This window comes from Macaca mulatta, chromosome 18 (assembly GCF_049350105.2).
Source record: "Macaca mulatta isolate MMU2019108-1 chromosome 18, T2T-MMU8v2.0, whole genome shotgun sequence".
In the NCBI taxonomy this organism is placed as follows: domain Eukaryota; kingdom Metazoa; phylum Chordata; class Mammalia; order Primates; family Cercopithecidae; genus Macaca; species Macaca mulatta.
The window spans coordinates 46,658,377-46,677,923 of record NC_133423.1 but is presented as its reverse complement, the minus strand read 5'-3'; the positions used below and the strand labels follow the sequence as shown (position 1 = coordinate 46,677,923).

Below are 19,547 nucleotides of genomic sequence, written 5' to 3'. Positions count from 1 at the left end.
GGGGCAGGGGGAGGGGGAGGGGAGGAGGGGCAGGGGGGAGGGGAGGAGGAGCAGGGGGAGGAGGAATAGCAGGAGGAGGAGGAAGAGAAGGAAGAGGAGCAGGAGGAGGATAAACAGTTAAAACTGTAAATTTAAAATTGGATTCCAGTAGATTCTGTCTATTGGAAACAGAAACAACCATTTTAAAAGATGTATATTTCCTTACAACCAGTTATTTGGCCTTTTGTCTGATCTGGCTACATATCCACCAATATCTCTCAACCAGAGGTTCTCAACCCTGGCTGCACATTGACACTTCCGTGGGGAGCGGAAAACAGTGCTGCAATGGACATAAAAATGCAGGTGTCTTTTTGGTAGACACACACTGATGCACGTGGCCCCCATACACCTGACTCCTCCCTCCCAAGACTCTACTGTCATTGGTCTGCAGTAGCACCTGGGCATTGAGAGTGCTAAAGCTTCCCAGGTGGCTCTAAAGTATAGCCAAAGTTGAGACCCACTTCCTCCATCATTGCCTCTCAAACTTGAGCGCTATGAGAATCACCTGCAGGGCTTGTTACAACACAGGCACCTGCTCCCAGGTCCCAGGGTTTTTGATGCAGTCTGCCTGAGGTGGAGCCTGATAATTTGCATTTCTAATGCATTCCCAGATGATGCTGGGAGAACCACTGTGCCTACGTGAATTCTTACCCACCTGCCCCCCAGGTCTCCCTTAGAAAATTTTTGTTTACTGAATTCCCTTCAAACTAGTTTTTATGTTGACAATGTCTTAAATCCTTTTCCTGGAAATAGAGATTTCCTTCTTTCTATATTGCAGTTAAATATACAATACTAATATGCACATAAATAAGAAGCACAGCCTGTTGTGGGCAATGTCTGCAGAAGGGCCACCCACCCTTGCTGCACCCACAGGTGTGTAGAGGACCTACCTGTAGAGCCAACCTCTTCAGGAGGTAATTTGGGACCTGCTCTGAAGAACAGGTTCATGGGAAGGAGGCCTCGCCTGCAAGTGCTCACCACGCTCCCTTCCACAATCCAGGAAAATGGGAGTTCTGGTCTTTAAGTGATGGCTCTTTGATTGGGTCAAGTGAGAACCTACAAGGGACCTGGAGACCATGCAGCCCAGCCCACCAGTTTATAGGTTCAGAGCCTGAGGAGATGCACCTTGCCTAGGTCATGCAATTTATCAACAGCTCAAGGACGCACACTCTGCCCCTCCGACTGTGAGATCCTTTTCCTCCAGCTCACACTACCTGCATCCTTGAACAATTGTTTTTTTTTCCAAAAATAGGTATATTAAAGAAATGATATATGCCAAATCAGGATCACAGTTGCCTCTAGTGGGGAGGGAGTGACATAAGAGCAAGCAGAGGGATGAAGGGGACTTTAACTATGTAGACATTATTTTATTTTGTATGTCATAAGTACTTCAAAAATATTTTTTAAATCTCAATATATAGCTCACTCTGAGCAACCCCAGAGTAGAATTTTTCAAAAGCCAAATAAGCTGAGAGTTGATTTTTTTTTACTTTATGTAGTATTTACTGCCTCTATAATAGAATTTATCCCAAGTTTTCTTTCTGTGGCAAATTTGCCAACACAACATGTAAGGGGCCTATTGGCAGGTGAAATAAAGGCCCTCCAGAGTATAGCGAGATTCCATGTGTCAGCCTGGTTTGTCACATACACATTCTTCTGCTCTGTTCTTTTTTTAGCCCAATTTTCTCAAGCGCATTGAATTCCGTGCTCAGCAAATGGGACCTCCCTGTCTTCACCCTCCCTTTCAACATGGCGCTGTCAATGTACCTTTCAGCCACAGGACATTACAATCCGTTCTTTCCAGGCAAATTGGTCACACCTGTAACTACAGCTCCAAATATCTCCTGGTCTGACCTCAGTGCCCTGGAGGTAAGACACTGGCTTCTCACATTCCCCCTGGCTCTGCAAGATACGCAATGGCCTCTGGTCAATTGTCCACAGATGTCAGAGTCCCCTAGATGCTCAGGACTATGGTGGCCTTTCTGCCTTCATCTTGCCATTTAAAGCATTTGTTCTACTCCAGAACATTAGGGTCTAAGGGATTTTTAAAAATTACTATTTAGCCAAGCTAATTTTTCTGCCTTTTCCCCTAAACATCTACAGTGCTAACCCCAGAGTACAGTTCCCCTGGGAGTCACTCCATCGTAAGCTTGGGGGTGGGTGATGGGAGCCAGCCCTTAGGGCATGTGGCCTCCAGCCTGGTTTTAAATCTTCCACAGTCTACTCCCTCCAATCAAAAAACTGGATGCTTAGAGTTTATGACAGAACCTCTCTATTCTGCTTTTCCTTATGGCATAGCTCATAGAACATCTACAATAATTTAGGGTTCCCAAGCTTTGGTAGGCATCAGAATCACCTGGGGAGTTTTCAATACCCAAACAGGCTTCATCTCAGACCCTCTAAATCATAATCTCTAAGTGTGGGGACTGGAACCTGTTTTAACAAACTCCCCAAATTGTGATGCGGGCCAGAGTTTGAGAACCTCTGTATTAACGGATGAATCCTATGTATCTCTTTAAAGATGACCATAAAGAGATCTCGTACTTTTTAAAACCTGGCTAACCCAAATCAAATTCCAGCTCTTCCTGTTGGTGTGTAATAAATATGTTTAAGGTTTCTGGACTATCAAGAACAAGAGAATACCTGAAATTAGAAGAAAACCAAAAAAACAAACAAAAAAACCAAAGCACATTACCTTTTTAATGTGCTCTCCCACTGTCAGGTTATGAAACGCCCTTTTCTGTCTTCTTTGTTGAGTGATCAAAACACATGAGGAGCTCAAGTCACCTTCTCTTTAGCTTCTTGCCAGAAAATTAAATGAAGCACCTGGAAATAATTCAGAAGGAAAAATCAAAGATTCATTAGAACTACCCACGAAAAATAACAGTATAAAATAGCATTAATCTATCTAGAACTGCACGAATACAGGAGCCACTAGCCCCACGTGGCTGTATCAATTTAGATGTAGTATTGTTAAAAACTGAGTTCCTCAACCTCTCTAGCTACATCTCAAGTGGTTGATAGCCACATGTGGCTAGGACCCACTGTGTTAAACATCACAGACACAGACTATTCCATCATCTCAGAAAGTTCTCCTACACAGTGCTGATCTGGGGCAGGAGAAGCTTTGTCCTTCTCCTCACTCCGAATGACCAGTCCATCATCAGCACCAACCCCAACCCTATGGCTACCTGAGACAGAGTTCTGCAGTCAAATCCGGAAAAAAAAATAAAAATAAAAAGGGTATCCTGTCTTTGCCAAGTTCCCTGGTCTAGAAATACCAAAATGTTTAGACATGAAGACCCAGCATGGGCTAGAAGAATTGAGTCCATGTTAGGGTAGAGTCAAACTCACACTATGGTCTGGTGCCCAACCAGAAGTTCAGCTGTAAAGAATGATCATTTGTTAGGTTCAGTCAAACCTTGTTCACTCCTGAGAACTGCAATTCTGTGAACAGAATAACTAAATTCAGGCCTCAGCCAGAAAGCAGAATTGTGACATTTCCATGTATTTTTGTGTTTTTAGACCTGCTTGACAGTTGTTCGTAACTAGAATAAGCTAAAGATATCTTGGTTTAAATGAATACATGTTCCACTTAATGACAGAAAAGAAAATTCACAAACTTGCTAATAATTGCTTCTAAATTGTGGATAAGATAACCTGGTATTGGGTCTCTGGCTTTAGCATAAGCATCCAAATTGTATGGTGATAATAATCTCTCTATTGAACAACGGGATGCACGGATAGATTAGATCACCCTCAGCACTGACGGACATTTGAAAGCAAAAGAAGGGTCAGCTGTGGTTCCTGCCATCCCCACTGGGAGCATGGCAGAGCCTCACAGCCGGGAGCAGTGAGTGGCACCACACTGAGACCTTATCAGTGACCCAGGCCAAGTGTCAGTGCAAGCAGGAGAGCCCGTGAGCACAGGGGGAACTTTGAGAAGGCATGTGTGGCATGCACCAGGGAAGGGCTGGTGTGTCTCTGGGGATAAAGCTGAAGAATGACTGGGATTTTTCTGTAATCAAGGAGAGGGAATTTTAAAAGGTAGTAACACTGTTCTTGAAAGAGATAAGGTATATCCAGTGTAAAATTATATTGTAGGAGTTTGTGGGTGTCCTGTGGGTTTCTGTTCAGTTGTTTCGGTGGCATTTTTTTTAAAAATTTCTTTTGCAGTTATTGAAATCTATACCAGTGGGAGTTGGTCAGATATATGGCTGTGATAATCCATGGACAGGGGGCATTTTCCTGGGAGCCATCCTACTCTCCTCCCCACTCATGTGCCTGCATGCTGCAATCGGATCATTGCTGGGCACAGCAGCAGGTGAGCACAAGAGCCCTTACCAAATATTGAGCACCTCCTCCATCCCGTGCATTGCCTCAGGCATCTTCTGTGCTCCAGATCTTTGAGATCATGGCTTCCTAGGGACCAATGGGAATTCCTGGGATGCTTGCTGCTAACCTTCAATCCCACCCTCAGTCTCCTTCCAAACATCCTGCCTTTAGTCCTGAGCTCTGACCCCTCCTGTCTTGTTAACAGGACTCAGTCTTTCAGCCCCATTTGAGGACATCTACTTTGGACTCTGGGGTTTCAACAGCTCTCTGGCCTGCATTGCAATGGGAGGAATGTTCGTGGCGCTCACCTGGCAAACCCACCTCCTGGCTCTTGGCTGTGGTGAGTCTCCCACACCCCTGGGGGAGGGCTGCCCATGACTACAGGATCTCAATCAAGGACAAGCAGTAAAAACGGACTGCGTGAAAAATCAGGGCCAGGGTTCTGGCTTGAGCCCACTTGCTAAATGTGTGAACAGGACAAGTGACGTCCCCTGAGAGCATTAAAGTCACCTCTGCCTACCTCTGATGACTGTGAAGGCAGGAGCCTATTGAGTCATATTAACATCCTAAAATATGGATGTTTGGGAGGATAGAAAAAAAATCCCAGTTATTCTTCAGCTTTATCCCTAGAGATACACCAGCCCTTCCCTGATGCATGCCACACATGCCTTCTCAAAGCTCCCCCGTGCTCATGGGCTCTCCTGCTTATGCTGACACTTGGCCTTGGCCACCAAGTAGCTCCCAGCGTCGTGCCACTCGCTGCTTCTGGCTGTGAGGATCTGCCATGCCTCCCACTGGGGATGGCAGGGACCACAGCTGACACTACTTTTGCTTTCAACTGACTTGTCCTACGTTCTTCAAACTAGTTGTTTGACCCAAGAAACTAAAGGGAAATAACTCCAGCTAAATACAAAGCAATGTCCCCTGGTGAATCAGGGTTGATGACATTTACCCCTTTGAGCGTCACAGTAACCCAGCCATTCTAAGACTTGAGAATGCATCAGAATCACCTGAAAGACTTGTCAAAACACAAATCGCTGCGCCCCCCCCCCCAGTCTGATTCGTTTAGAGGTGGGGGAAAGATTTTTTTTTTTAATTTTTCTGAAAAACAGTCTCATTCTGAGCCAAGATAGTGCCACTGCACTTCAGCCTGGGCAACAGAGCAAAACTTCATCTCAAAAACAAAAACGGGTCTCATTATGTTGCCCAGGCTGGAGTGCAGTGGTGTGAACACAGCTCACTGCAGCCTCAGCCTCCCAAATAAAGTCGCTAGGACCACAGGCATGCCACCACGCCTGGTTAATTTTTTGTTTTTTACAGAGACCGGGTCTCCCTATGTTGCCCAGGCTGATCCCGAATTCCTAGGCTCAAGCAATCCTCCCACCTCCACCTTCCAAAGTGATGGGATTACAGGAGTGAGCCACCACTCCGGCAGAATTTCCACTTCTAACAAGTTCTCAGGAGGCACTAATGCTGTTGCTCTCGAGACCACATTTCAAGAACTGCTGTATTAATCCTTTCTGACTCCCAGTGTTCTAGCCAGACTCAGCCTGTCAGAGGAAGAAGGCACCCTGAGACCTCCACTCCATCCTTCTTACTTTACTGTTGGGGTCCTGAGGCCAGAGAGACTAAGGAATGTGCCGCAGGGAATCTCGACAGTGATGGGTAAATCCACACCCAGAACCCACACTTACCATCCACTTCCAGAGTTATCCCACCACACTCCTCTGCTTCCCTTTTGTAGCATTCAGGCCCTCATGGCAACCTCTTAGGTGAAAACAGATTGCATGTGATTTGAATCTGAAAAGCTAATAGAAGTCCCAGGTGGATTGTGAGTGGCAGCTCATTCACCCATAGCCTCTGGCATCCCTAATGCAATCAAAGTGTAAGCATTTAAGATAATGTTCTAGAGTGGAGAGAATGAGATTCACTTGGGAACAAAAAGGAGGCGGGACAGTGTAATGTGGAGAAATTATTTCTGATCTAGTGGAAATATATGTCTAGAGTCAGTTTATCACCAGATTAATCAAGCCAAAATATTTAAACCATTATGAAAACGGTGGGCCACGTATAAGGCAGGGTTTAGAATAGATTTCTGCACTAGAAAATGGGATGGTACCAAGGGTTTCTAAAGACCCATTCCATTTTGATGTGATGCTATAGCAAGAGTATATACATAACTCAGGTTGCTGGGTGTAGCCATGTAGACGTCATTTTTGTCAAGTTATTTACTATTACTCAGCTGTTTAACCTAACAGTTCTGTTGAAATGTTGTGCTCTTTCTCCAAATTTGTTCACGAGCTTAGGATAAAGGAGAGGGTTACAGACAGGTGCTGTAGCCACCTGAGTTCAGCTGTGTTAGAATGTTTATCTTACAACCTTTCAGCTTTATTCTGAGATTGGTTAGGAGTTTCCACCTGAGTTCAGCTGGGTTCAAATGTTTATCCTACAACCTTTCAGCTTTATTCTGAGAATGGTTAGGGGTTTCCACCTGAGTTCAGCTGGGTTCGAATGTTTACCCTACAACCTTTCAGCTTTACTCTGAGATTGGTTAGGGGTTTCAAACCTTTATTTGGGATGCATACCTTTACTTTTCTGGAGGCAGTAGCCATAAATATGTATTAAACACACATGATACAATTAAGACAGTACCAGGAAGAGCAAGGAGTTTAGGAGCTTTAGGATCCATGCAGTTCCTGCACACAGAGTGTTACAGTAGAGGGCAGAAGCCAGGCAAGAGAGGGAGCCCAAGAGGACCGTGCAATCTTTGTGGAAGAAGAAGGAGAAGTCCACAGTACAGGATTCTCCAGGGGCCCATTTCCATTCAGAATTATCACCAAGTGCCTCCTGGAGAAGGGGGCTTTTCCATAAATGCTAGAAAATAAGAGGAGGAATTCTGTTTGGTGGAAAGGGTGGTGCAGGGAAGGACAGCCTGAGCATGTCCTTCAAGATCAAGGAGAAGGCATTTTGAGAGCACAGGAGATGGCAATGAGGTTTTTGTTTTTCCATTGTTTTTGTTTTTATTTTTGTTGTCTTGTTTTGTTTTTTGTGGTTTTTTTTTTTTTTTTTTTAGACACAGTCTCGCTCTGTCACCAGGCTGGAATGCAGTGGCACAATCTTGGCCCACTGCAACCTCCAACACCCTAGTTCAAGCGATTCTCCTGTCTCAGCCTCCCAAGTAGCTGGGCTTATAGGCACGCACCACTATGCCCAGCTAATTTTTGTATTTTTGGTAGAGATGGGGTTTCACCATGTTGGCCAGGCTGATCTCGATCTTCTGACCTCGTGATTTGTCCACCTCGGCCTCCCAAAGTGCTGGGATTACAGGCGTGAGCCACCGCACGTGGTGGGTGCTGAGTTTTTTTTTGTTTTATGTTGTTGTTGTTGTTGTTTGAGATGGATTCTTGCTCTGTAGCCCAGGCTGGCATGCAATGGCATGATCTCAGCTCACTGCAACCTCTGCCTCCCGGGTCCTGGTTCAAGCAATTCTCCTGCCTCAGCCTCCCAAGTAGCTGGGATTACAGGCACGCACCACCATGCCTAGTTAAATTTTTTTGTATTTTTAGTAGAGATGGGGTTTCACCAGGCTGGTCTTGAACTCCTGACCTCATGATCTGCCTGCCTTGGCCTCCCAAAGTGCTGGGATTACAGGCGTGAGCCACCGAGCCCGGCTGGTGATGAGGTTTTGACAGACCATGGAGAAGGATGAAGCCAAAGCTCTCGACATGTGTTTCCCCAAAGTGGGAATATCTTTGATATTTTCTCAATTATAGAAGCAGCACAGGTTTATTGTATAAAACAAAACAAAAATGTAATCTGTATAGAAATGTCTGAACCAGGAAGTGGAAATACTCCATTTTACTCCCCAGAGAGGGCTTTTTTGCCCGCTTCTCATAAGGACCCTTGTGATTTCACTGGGTCCATTCAGTAGTCTAGGAAACTCTCTCCATCTCAAGGTCTTTAACTTAATCACAGCTGCTACTAATTCCCTTTTGCCATGTGAGGTCACATATTCTCAAGTTCTGAGGTTTAAAATGTGGACATCTTTGGAGACCATTATTCTTCCTACCACACTCACCTTCCTTTGGATAGATACTCTTTTTTTTCCACTGGTGTAGCATAATGGTTGAGGCAGTCTACTGAGCTGGTTATGGAGCTCAGACTCTGGTGCCAGACAGCCTGGATTCAATTCCAGCAGCTCTGCTACTTACTAGCATATTTGCTTATGAATGTAAGCAAATTATAAGTAATCTGCTTTTCTATGCCTCAGTTTCCCCATCTTAGAAAATGGAAGTTACCATATTTAATTCATACAATTGTTCTGATGATTAAATTAGTTAATGCATGTCCGAAACTCATAGAACAAATAGTGTCTAGGACTCGGTAAGCGCTATTTAAAAGTCTGGAAAAAAGTTTTTCTGGTGGCTTTGCATAACTTATTAAGAATCAAGCTTGTTTATTTTCTCCTGTCAATTTCTTAAGTTTATTAACACCTGTATCTTCTCCCCAAATATGACTGATACATGAACCTGCCTTTACTTCCTCTGAGAAGGCCCACCCCTAACAACTAGTAAAACCATTGATACTGTATAGAATTTTTATTTTGGATTCGTTGTTAAGTGTAAGTTTTTGTTTTGGGTACTTGCTTATTTAGGCAACTGTAAACTTTATTAACTGCTTATTCACTCTGACTTAGTTCATATTAACCTTCTGTACTTTTTTTTTTTTTTAAGAAAAAAGTCTCACTCTGTTCCCAGACTGGAGTGCAGTGGCACAATCTCAGCTCACTGCAGCCCCACTTCCTGGGTTCAAACGATTCCTATGCCTCAGACTCCGAAGTAGTTGGGATTACAGACATGCGCCACCATGCCCAGCTGATTTTTTGTATTTTTTGTAGTGACAGGTTTTTGCAATATTGGCCAGGCTGGTTTCGAACTCCTGACCTCAAGTGATCCGCCTACCTCGGCCTCCCAAAGTGCTGGGATTACTGCTGGATTACTTCTTCAGAGATGGTTTGCAAAGAGAGTTTTGTTTTCTTTAAAGAGGGTCTGCAAAGAGACCTTGTATGCTGGAGAACATCTTCATTTCACCTTCATTTAAATTTTAGTTTAGCTGGCTACAAACTCAAGATTTAACATTTTTTTCTCAATATTTTGAAAATTGTCTTCAAAGACTACTCCATTGTCTTCTTATACCCAAAATTGCTATTAAGGTGTCTGAAAAGAAACTAATTCTTGTTAAAGTTGATTTTATTTTTCCTCTCTGGACTCTCTGAATTTTCTCTTTGCATATGAGATATATATATGGTTTTATTTCACTATTATCTGTCTAGATGTAGCTTTTTTTTTTTTTTTTTTTTTCCTACTAGGTACTCAAATCCTCTCAATGTGAGCCCTCATCTCTTCCTTTAATTCTAGGAACATCATCATTTTTCACTTTGTCAAATCTTTTCCATTTTTCCCCTCTCCTTCTGTGATTTCTAGTATTTCAGCGTAATACTTTATGCTATTTTTTCATAACTCTTGACTTTTTCTTAATATTTTCCATCTCTTTATCTTTTCATGAGGCCCTTCAGTTCAGTTCATTGGCCTGATCATTCTTTGGCTCTGTCCATTGTGCTGATCACATCATTCATTGAGTTCTTCATTTCTGGGTTATTAATTAAATTTTATTGGCTGGGAGCGGTGGCTCACACCTGTAATCCCAGTACTTTGGGAGGCCAAGGGGGGCAGATCACAAGGTCAAGAGATTGAGACCATCCTGGCTCACATGGTGAAACCCCATCTCTACTAAAAATACAAAAATTAGCTGGGTGTGGTGGCACACACCTGTAGTCCCAGCTACTCAGGAGGCTGAGGCAGGAGAATCTCTTGAAACCGGGAGGTGGAGGTTTCAGTAAGCCGAGATCGCGCCACTGTACTCCAGCCTGGGTGACAGAGCGAGACTTTGTCTCAAAATATATATATATATATATATATATATATATATATATATATATATATATATCAACTGTAAGTTGTTCAGTTTGTCATCCTTCTTTTATGGTACTGCTCTCCTGGGATGTCCCCTTTCCCTGTCCTGGGAGCTCATGTTTCCCTCAGGATATCAGCTGTTTGGGTGAGTCTCTGGGCAGAGATGGAAGCCCAGGCTGGAGCTGCATTTTTCCTGGTGTATTTAATGAAAAAGGGGGCCCATGCTGCAGGGTATAGAACCTCCACTGCTCAAGGCCATGGAGATGGTGACTGTGTAGACACTTTATATGATAAGTGCCCTCTTGCTGGGGAAAGTTCAGATTGCTTCTAGTTTGAAACCATTACAAACAGTTCTGCAATGAATATTTTTGGCACAAATGTCCTTGTGTACTTTGTACAAGCATTTCTGTAAGAAGATTCACCTTCTTTTCAAGAAGCTAAATTGATAGGTTAAAGGGAATGCCAATTTTTATTTCAATGGATGCCAACTTTATCTCCAAAAAAGCCATACCAGTTTCCACTGCTGCCAGCAGTGTGTGAGAGTGCCCACTGGGCTCCCACAGGGTACAATCAGACTTTTAAATCTCTGTGCATGGATTTTTGAGACAGATCTCCAGCCCCCCTTGGAAAGCGAATCTCACATGTAAAATGCCACACCAAGTTTCAGCTTGTCCACATCACCCTGATACTGCCAAACAAAAGACCAACCCTGTCAGCCAAGGTAAATAAGTAACAGACATTTATTATAGAGCTGTTATTTATTAGTCCCCGATGGCTTTTATAAGGAAGTGGACTCAGGAAACTCTGACAGAACCTGGCACTGCTGTCTTTCTGGCCTCTAAGCCAGAGCAACTGCATGGCCAGAGAATATCTCAATGTTGTTGTTTTATCAGTGGAGACTGTAAACACATTGTGTATCTCTTCCAAATGGTTGGGTTATCACAGTGGGACTCACCCATTGGAAGGGACACTATCCAGGAGGAGCTAAAATCCAGTTTCCCCTTCAGTACTCAAGGGCCTTTTCTTCCCTCAGCTACCAAGAACGTTGTCAGGGTCATTGCCTACAAACTGATGATGTTGTGCAGAATTGCCCCTCTACTGTAAGGCTTTCCCAGTCCTACTTGGTGAGTCTTAATTGACATGCCTACCATTAAATAATCTATCACTTTTACTATGGAGAGAAAAGCAACTTTGAATTGGAGATCACTTCAAAGCAACATAACAGTATGAGACGTAAACGTGCCAAAAGTGAGCCTTAGAAGTGTAATGGATATTTTAAAAAGAGAGAAGGCAATAAGGCCTCATGTGCTCAGGGGTGGTGTTGTAGCAAAGGGGGCACTCAAGAGATCAGGGACAGAGGACCCCAGTGCTTAGCAGAGGGCCAGTGAATAGTTGTTGAATTAATTGATTAAACTTTAACAATGAATGAAATTGGTGTAACCGAGGAGAGAAACCCTTCTAAGCCAAGCCGTGAGCACCCTTCTGCTCAGAGCAGTCCCATGGTGAAAGAGATGCATTTACAGCTGTATTTATGGAAATAAATCTCTCATTCGAGATTCATCGCCTCCCAGTAAGGCAGATCTTCAAGATGCCTTTTTACAGATGATGAAACTAGATTCCAAGACATTCAGTGATTTGTTATACAACAAATAAAATGGCAGAGCTGGGATTTTAAACCAGTACTGTTTCCAAAGACCAGCCCTTCCCACTAGTGTGAGACAATTCATACATGAAAGAATTTGATATGCTATTGAATAAGAAACACCAGGATAAAAAGACAAAATATTGGTAAAAGGACAGAAGTCTATGGTAAAGTAAATGAGGATCACAGAGCTCCCCCACCGCTGGCGACCATGTCCTGCCACATCCCCACACACCAAGATAGCTGATGTGATTTCTCACCAGACATGGAGACAAGATGGTGAGTGTGTCTAACGGTGAGCTCTGGTGGCCCAAGTGGCTAGGTGGCCATTATATGAAGGTCATTCTTCAGGCTATCCCCATGAAACCTGAGGGCTTCCCTGAGCCTCCGTGAGCCTTCTCTTCAACCAAAACTGAGGAATAGATAATTATCTGGTTGAGATCTTTGCATTAGTTGTTTTACATTGAAAGTCACCCATATACTCAAATTACTGACTCTACAATTTTTTTGGCCACTCAAAGTAAATAAAAACATAAGACATTTATTCATTGATTTTAATGGTATTGGAGAAGATGTTATCAAGGGGAGGAATCCCAAGTTTGTGTTCAGTTCCTGCTGTTCTCTGAGTTCTTTCCTTCTTTCTTTCCTTCTTACTTTATAAACATGGTTTTGTTTTGGTTTTTAGTACATACGCTGCCAAAGCAAGCACTAAGATTTTTTGTAGCTTTGAATCCTATTCATTAATATGAGAATCCTAGATGCTATCTCAAGAAACATTAATAGGTTTCATTTAATTCAGCTATGCTTGGATAATTTCATTTAATCCAGCTATGCTTGGATAAAACATCAGAGAAATTTATTTTCCATAGAAGGCCTTTCCCTTAAGTATTAGCAATAACAACAAAATAGTAACCATAAAACAACTACCTTTATTGAACACTTACTGTGTGCTAAACACATGCATTATTTCCTTTCATCCTCATACCAACACCATGAAAGAGATATTCCTTTTACTTCCATTGTACAGGTGAGGAAATGGAGGCTTAAAACAGAGCCCATGGAGCTCCTAAGTGGTGGAGCCAGGATTTGAATCCAGGACTGCTGACTTTAGACTCATGCTTGTAATCAGCGCACTGTGCATTCCAGGTGATTTATATTGGAAGGCAGCCTTTCCTGTGATTAAAAGTGCATCTACCAAGCATTGTTCTTTCTCTCTCTCTCCTTTTTTTTTCTGTAGCCCTGTTCACGGCCTATCTTGGAGTCGGCATGGCAAACGTTATGGCTAGGGTGAGTGTGGTTTAGTCTCACTTTTCATTCGCGTAATTGACCAGCTTACGACTATATGGGAAATGCTCCTGAAGTCCACTGGGCTGGCATCCAGTGGCAGGATCCACGACCGTGAGAAGCACTGCCCTACCTTCTGCTGGAACTCCCTGGCCTTTCTTTCAGCATCACAGCAAACTTTAGTCCAAACCACAATCACCCAGTATGTTACAAATATCAGATTGCTTGGTTTAAAAAAATGAAACTTAGGTTGTATAACATATTGTCAAGTTCAGAGTCTAACTGAGTGATAAGAAGTTGACTTTAGGATACCTTTTACTTAAACAGAAAGCCAGATATTCCATTGCAGGTGATACCTTTTACTTTAGGATACCTTTTACTTAAACAGAAAGCCAGATATTCCATTGCAGGGCCAGTTTCTGATAGCTCAGTCCATGCTGATGTCGTCATGGCTGCTAAGGAGTCAAGGCAATATCTAGCCCTCTTGGCAACAGCATAGAGATTTTATCTGGGAGGGTCCTTAAGGAGACACAGTATCTTTCTGGTAGAAAGCCAAAGTCCCATTACAGGCATGCATGATGGAGAATACATCAGAGCACACGGGACCCTCCACATGTCAACAAAGAAGGTTCACAGGCATCAGTCCATGGACCCAAATGGGCAAGCTGCATACCAGAGTCAGCTAGGAAGACGGGAAAATATGGAGCCTTAGGCCTTGTGTCCTTGGTATTTCTGATAGAGTAGATCTTGTACGATGCTTGAACATCCATGTTTTTTTTTTAACTCCCCCAGATGATTCTGATGTGCAGTCAGGTTAGGGTACCCCTATACTCCATCACACCCCAGGGAGGTCCATGCATCAGGCCAGAGCTAACCAATGGCATACGCTCAGAATTGTGTGAGTTTCCATGGGCAGCACAAAGAGGACCTACCCTCAAGGAACTTAGAGTCTATTTGGGAGACAGAATGGAAAGAAATAAAGCAAGTCAAGTCTAAGATCTAGACCAGGCATAAGTCAAGGTCAGAGAGGTCACTGTGGGTTGGACTAATCAGAGAAGGCCTTGTGGATGTGAAGAGTGGTCAGGGGCCATTTGCAGTTTGCAAGTGTCATCTGTTTGTCAAATGTCCTCTTGGCACATCTGGTGCAGGAAGTCTGAATATATGAGAGGGAGAGAAAGACATACATACAAGATAGAGACATAAGTGGCTGCCCTAAAGAATAGATGTCAACATTCCAACAGCTCAATGCCCTGAGATTATAAACTCAGTCTCCACGAGCATGCACAGAATCCAGAGCAATGCCCCCAGTGGTTCATCCCCTTGGGCTGAGTGCAAGTAGAGGGGGGATGCTTTGTGTAGCTCAGCTGTCAGATGGGATCTGAAAGGAGCGTGTGACTTTCTCTTCTTCTCCAGATTGGATTGCCAGCTTGTACCTGGCCCTTTTGTTTGGCCACGCTATTGTTCCTCATGATGACCACAAAAAATTCCAGCATCTACAAGATGCCCCTCAGTAAAGTGACTTATCCTGAAGAAAACCGCATCTACTACCTGCAAGCCAGGAAAAGAATGGTGGAAAGTCCTTTGTGAGAACGAGCCCCCTCTGTAGCCATGGTCACGAGGCCTTTCTGCCTGACTGCTCCAGCTAACTTCCAGGGTCTCAGCAAACTGCGGTTTTTCATGAGTATCAACTTTCATACGAACGCATCTACGATCTGTTCTTAGGCTCATTTTGTATTTTCCTTTCGACTCCAGGAATATCCTCAAGCATATGAGAGCCACATCCAGGTGATGTGCTCTGGTATGGAATTTGAAACCCGAATGGGGCCTCAGCACTAAGACTGGAATGTATATAAAGTCAAAGTGCTCCAACAGAAGGAGGGAGTGAATACAAACTATTAGTATTTATTGATATTGTTGGTGTTTAGCTGGCTCGATGACATTAACAGTATTAAAAATTAAACCCCATAAACCAACTAAGCCTTATGGAACTCACAGTCACAAAATTGAAGTTAATCTAGAATTCTGTGATAAGCAGTTTGGCTTTTTTTGAATCAATGCAAGTTACACATTATAGCCAGAGTCAATATCACAGAGGGGCAAGTTGACAGCTGAGCTCGGTCCCCACTTCCTGCAAACAATGGTCTGCACCCTATGCCTTGTGTGTGTGACGTTCTCTCATGGGACATAGTTGGGGTTTTTCATACTGACAGGACTGCAAGAGGAAGAAAGCAATTTTGTCAATTAAAATTATTCTGTATTGCAACTTTTCTCAGAGATTGCAAAGGATTTTTTAAGTAGAGATTACTTTTCCTTATGAAAAATGATCTGTTTTAAATCGGATAAAATAGGAGAAGTTCCTGGCTTAACCTGTTCTTACATATTAAAGAAAAGTTACATACTGGATTTATGAAATACTCAGCTTAGGTATTTTTACTTTAATCCCTAAATTGATTTTGTAAATGACACAAATGCATAGAATTGTTGCCAACCTCCAAAGGGCTCTTTAAAATCATTTGAGGATGTCTTATAAAGACTGAAGGCAAAGGTCAGATTGCTTATGGGTGTTATTTTTATAACTTGTTGAATTTCTTAATTTAAAAAAGCTCATTATTTTCTGCACACTCACACTCTCTCAGAAACCAGTGGCATTTGAACCACCAAAAAGAAATAAAGGGCTGAGTGTGGTGGCTCACGCCTGTAATCCCAGCACTTTGGGGAGCCCAGACGGGCAGATCGCTTGAACCCAGGAGTTCAAGACCAGCCTGGGCAGCATGACGAAACCCCACATCTACAAAAAATACAAGAATTAGCCAGGCATGGTAGTGGGCACCTGTAGTTTCAGCTACTTGGGAGGCTGAGGTGGGAAAATGGCTTGAGCCCAGGAGGCCGAGGCTGCAGTGAGCTGAGATCGCACCACTGCACTCCACCCTGGGCGACAAAGTGAGACCGTGTCTCTCAAAAAAAAAAAAAAAAAAAAAAAACAGGTAAGGATTCCCGTTTTCCTCTCTTTAATTTAAAAGTTACCAGTTCCGTAAAGGCTCTGTCACCAAACATGCTGAAGACAGCAACAGAAGTCACATTCAGGGACTGGGCACAGTGGCTCACACCTGTAATCCCAGCACTTTGGGAGATGGAGGCAAAAGGATTTCTTGAGCCCAGGAGTTCAAGACCAGCTTGGGCAACATATCAAGACTCCATCTCTTAAAAAATAAAAATAATAACATTAGCCAGGTGTGGCAGCACACATCTACACCAGTTACTCAGGAGGCTGAGGTGGAAAAATCGCTTGTACACAGAAGTTCGAGGCTGCGGTGAGCTACGATCATGTCACTGCACTCCAGCCTGTGTGACAGAGCAAGACCCTATCTCTAAAATAAATAATAATTAATTAATTAATTAATTAATTTTAAAAAGAAGTCCTGTTCATTTACCTTCCACTTCAGTATGTATGGTGCAATAGTTTGGAGGTTGGAAAGTGAAACGTCGGAATCCTGAAGATTTTTTCCACTTCCAGTTTGCAGTGCTCAGTGCACAATACACAGCTTGCCGAATGAATAAACAGAAATAGGGAAGTAAACCTACAAATATTTTAGGGAGAAGCTCACTTCTTCCTTTTCTCAGGAAACCAAGCAAGCAAACATTGTTCCAATTTTAAAATCCTGTGACCAAAGCCTTTGAAACTATGAATTTGCAACTGGCATGGGTTTATGGATATTGCTGTGGAGAAGCTCAATTTTCAGTGTTTGAACTGAACCCTTTCTTGTTAGGGAATGTGTGAAAGAAGAATTGTGGGGAAAAAAAAAAAAAAAAAGAAAACAAGCATAACCAAAGATCATCAGCAGTGAAGAATCTAGGCTGTGGCTGAGTGAACCAGAGGCCTCTAAAATGCACCCAAGTCGATCTTCAGAACGGAAATCTACCGTGTAGGATCTTCTTGTGCTCACACAAATCTGTAAATAGGAACATTGTACGTTGTCGAATTTAAATGATATTAATTTTCTCAAGCTATTTTTGTTACTATTATCCTAAAAATAAGTATTTGCAGAGAGCACTTGTACTTTTTCCTAATGTCTGTATAACAAATTTCTATGCAAGTACATGAATAAATTATGCTCACAGCTCAGTTTTGTATAATGTGCCATTGATAGCCATCATGTATATGAACAATCACAAGCATAAGTCAGTATTGCTTATGTTGCATGTGCTAGGATCCTTATTCCTTCCTTACACTTGGTAATAGCACCAGATGCATAGTTGAGTAAACCCTTTTCAGTTTCAGATTGACAGGCCCATCCCCTTGGGTATCCTCTCAACTATCCATTGTTCTTTCAACTCGGGGATGAGAATGAATAACTGAGGACAGTTGTTAAGAACATGCTCCTAACACTTTGAGATCGATATCCCGAGAGCCACTTCCATGCATTCCCAGACAGGTCCTGGGCACCCCCATCAGGGCTGACCCTGGGCCACGGCATGCCTCAGGGGTCAGCTCTCTAGAATAAGCCACTTGTCAGAATTTTATCCCCTGAGGCCAAAGCCACAGCCATGCTTGTCTCCGCCACAGAAGCACTTCTCTTCTACCTCCTTTCACCATGGTTGGCAGATTTGAAAGAAAATACGGTAAGAAGGGAAATTTACTTCAACAAGTTTGAATGATAAGTTTCAAAGCAGCCCTAAAAGGAAACTAAAAAAAGGCACAATGGGGTCTCCCTATTGAAGTGCCCTCTGTCATAACATTCTCCCACCTATGGTTTCAAGGTAAATTCAAATAAATTTTCCAGAGTGATCTGGGCATTCTGTGTCTTCTTTTATCTGGGGGAGAAACGACAGGCTGTGAGGTTCTTATGCTAAAGACACTCTATCCTTTAGGAGCTACAGGGGCCAACTTGCCTGTTATCCATGATACATGATTAGCATGGATATTATGTCAAGATCAAAGCCAAGTTTTACAAGAAACCAGGAATTTCTAAGGAAGCTTCTTATAAACAACTTTGCAAGAATATTTTTGTGGTTAGTAAACATAACATTTCATGCACAAGACTGTTTTCAGCCTTTCTCCTTATCTAACTAGTTCCTTCCAAAAGGCTTCACTCTTTAGTTTCATCTTCTTGAATCTGCATTGACAAGCCCCAGACTATTAGGAGGGCTGATAGCTTCCAGGCTGTAGAGTTCCACTTGCTAAAACAGTCAACAATGCAGATCCTGAAGGAATTTAAGGCTTAATAAATGAATATGGTAAATAATAGACTTTTAGAGAATGATATATAAATATAGTCTGCTTTCACAGCTCTTCATTAAACTATAAAGTAGATGCTGTAGATCAGACCAGACATGTGCAAAGTCACCTAAAAGAGAAAATTGCTCCCAGGGCTGACCTAACCTTATTTAATATTAACCTGGTAGGTATGAACTTATCTAAAGCAAGCTTAGGTCCACCTAATGGGGTAGAAAGTCAACCACTGAGGCTCAGGAGAAGAAGAAAACCTAGGAAGGGGGTCTTCAGTATTGGAACTTGGGATGGGACAGCCACAGGTGTCAAGGGTGAGCTCTGTGGTGGAAATGGCACTGGGGTATTATGGTTTAGTAAACTGAACTATATAGACCAAGCAATTAATGCTCCTTGTCCAATCCTGTACTCACAAGCTATTTGGCTTCCTATGTAGACTTGTCTTACAGGGTAAAAACACATGTATCCACACTGATGAGCTTCTCTGATCCTTGATAGTTACATTTCTCATTTTAGTTGATAATTCTAATTTTTATACATAAATCTTCTAAAATTTTATTTACCAAACTTTATATGTCACCAATCACACACCCTCCCCATGGTGCTCCAAAAAAGTTAAGTTTCTGAGGCCCCAAAGGTCAAAAGGGTGACGGGTGGGTAGTTAGGGAAGGCCTCCCTGAGGAAGGGAGGTTTAGGCAGAAATCTAAGGAATAGGCAGGAGGTGGAGGAAGGTGGAACGTGAAGGGAGCGGTACCCTTGGCAAAGGCAACCTTGTGGATAAAGGCCTTAAGAAAAGGAGATTGGTGCTTTCAAGGAGTGAAAAGATTGCTGTGGCTGGATTATGGTGAATGAAAGGGCACTGGAGTGAATTGAGCAAACCAACTGGGAGGCCATTGCAATAGTGCAGGAGAGAAGTAATGGTGGCTTGGACTCCAGTGGTGATGGAGAGACGTTCATGGATATGAGAGACAGGAGGCAGAATCACCAGAACTCTGTGATGAGTTGATTTGCAGGGTGAGGGAGAGGGAGGTGTCAAGGACGGCTTCCT

The 19,547-nt window shown here is 43.0% G+C and overlaps 1 protein-coding gene across 2 annotated transcripts in view; it reads left to right on the top strand.

Moving 5' to 3' along the window:
* SLC14A1 (solute carrier family 14 member 1) overlaps positions 1-15,821 on the top strand; it is a 59,661-nt gene extending 43,840 nt beyond the window's left edge. For both annotated transcript variants that reach the window (XM_077975541.1, XM_015121856.3), the window contains exons 5-9: positions 1,716-1,908; positions 4,216-4,363; positions 4,580-4,714; positions 13,226-13,275; positions 14,686-15,821. In XM_077975541.1, the coding sequence (XP_077831667.1) occupies positions 1,716-1,908; positions 4,216-4,363; positions 4,580-4,714; positions 13,226-13,275; positions 14,686-14,859 (700 nt within the window). In that variant the 3' untranslated portion in view covers positions 14,860-15,821. The remainder of the gene's footprint in view (positions 1-1,715; positions 1,909-4,215; positions 4,364-4,579; positions 4,715-13,225; positions 13,276-14,685) is intronic.
* The last annotated feature ends 3,726 nt before the right edge of the window (positions 15,822-19,547 follow it).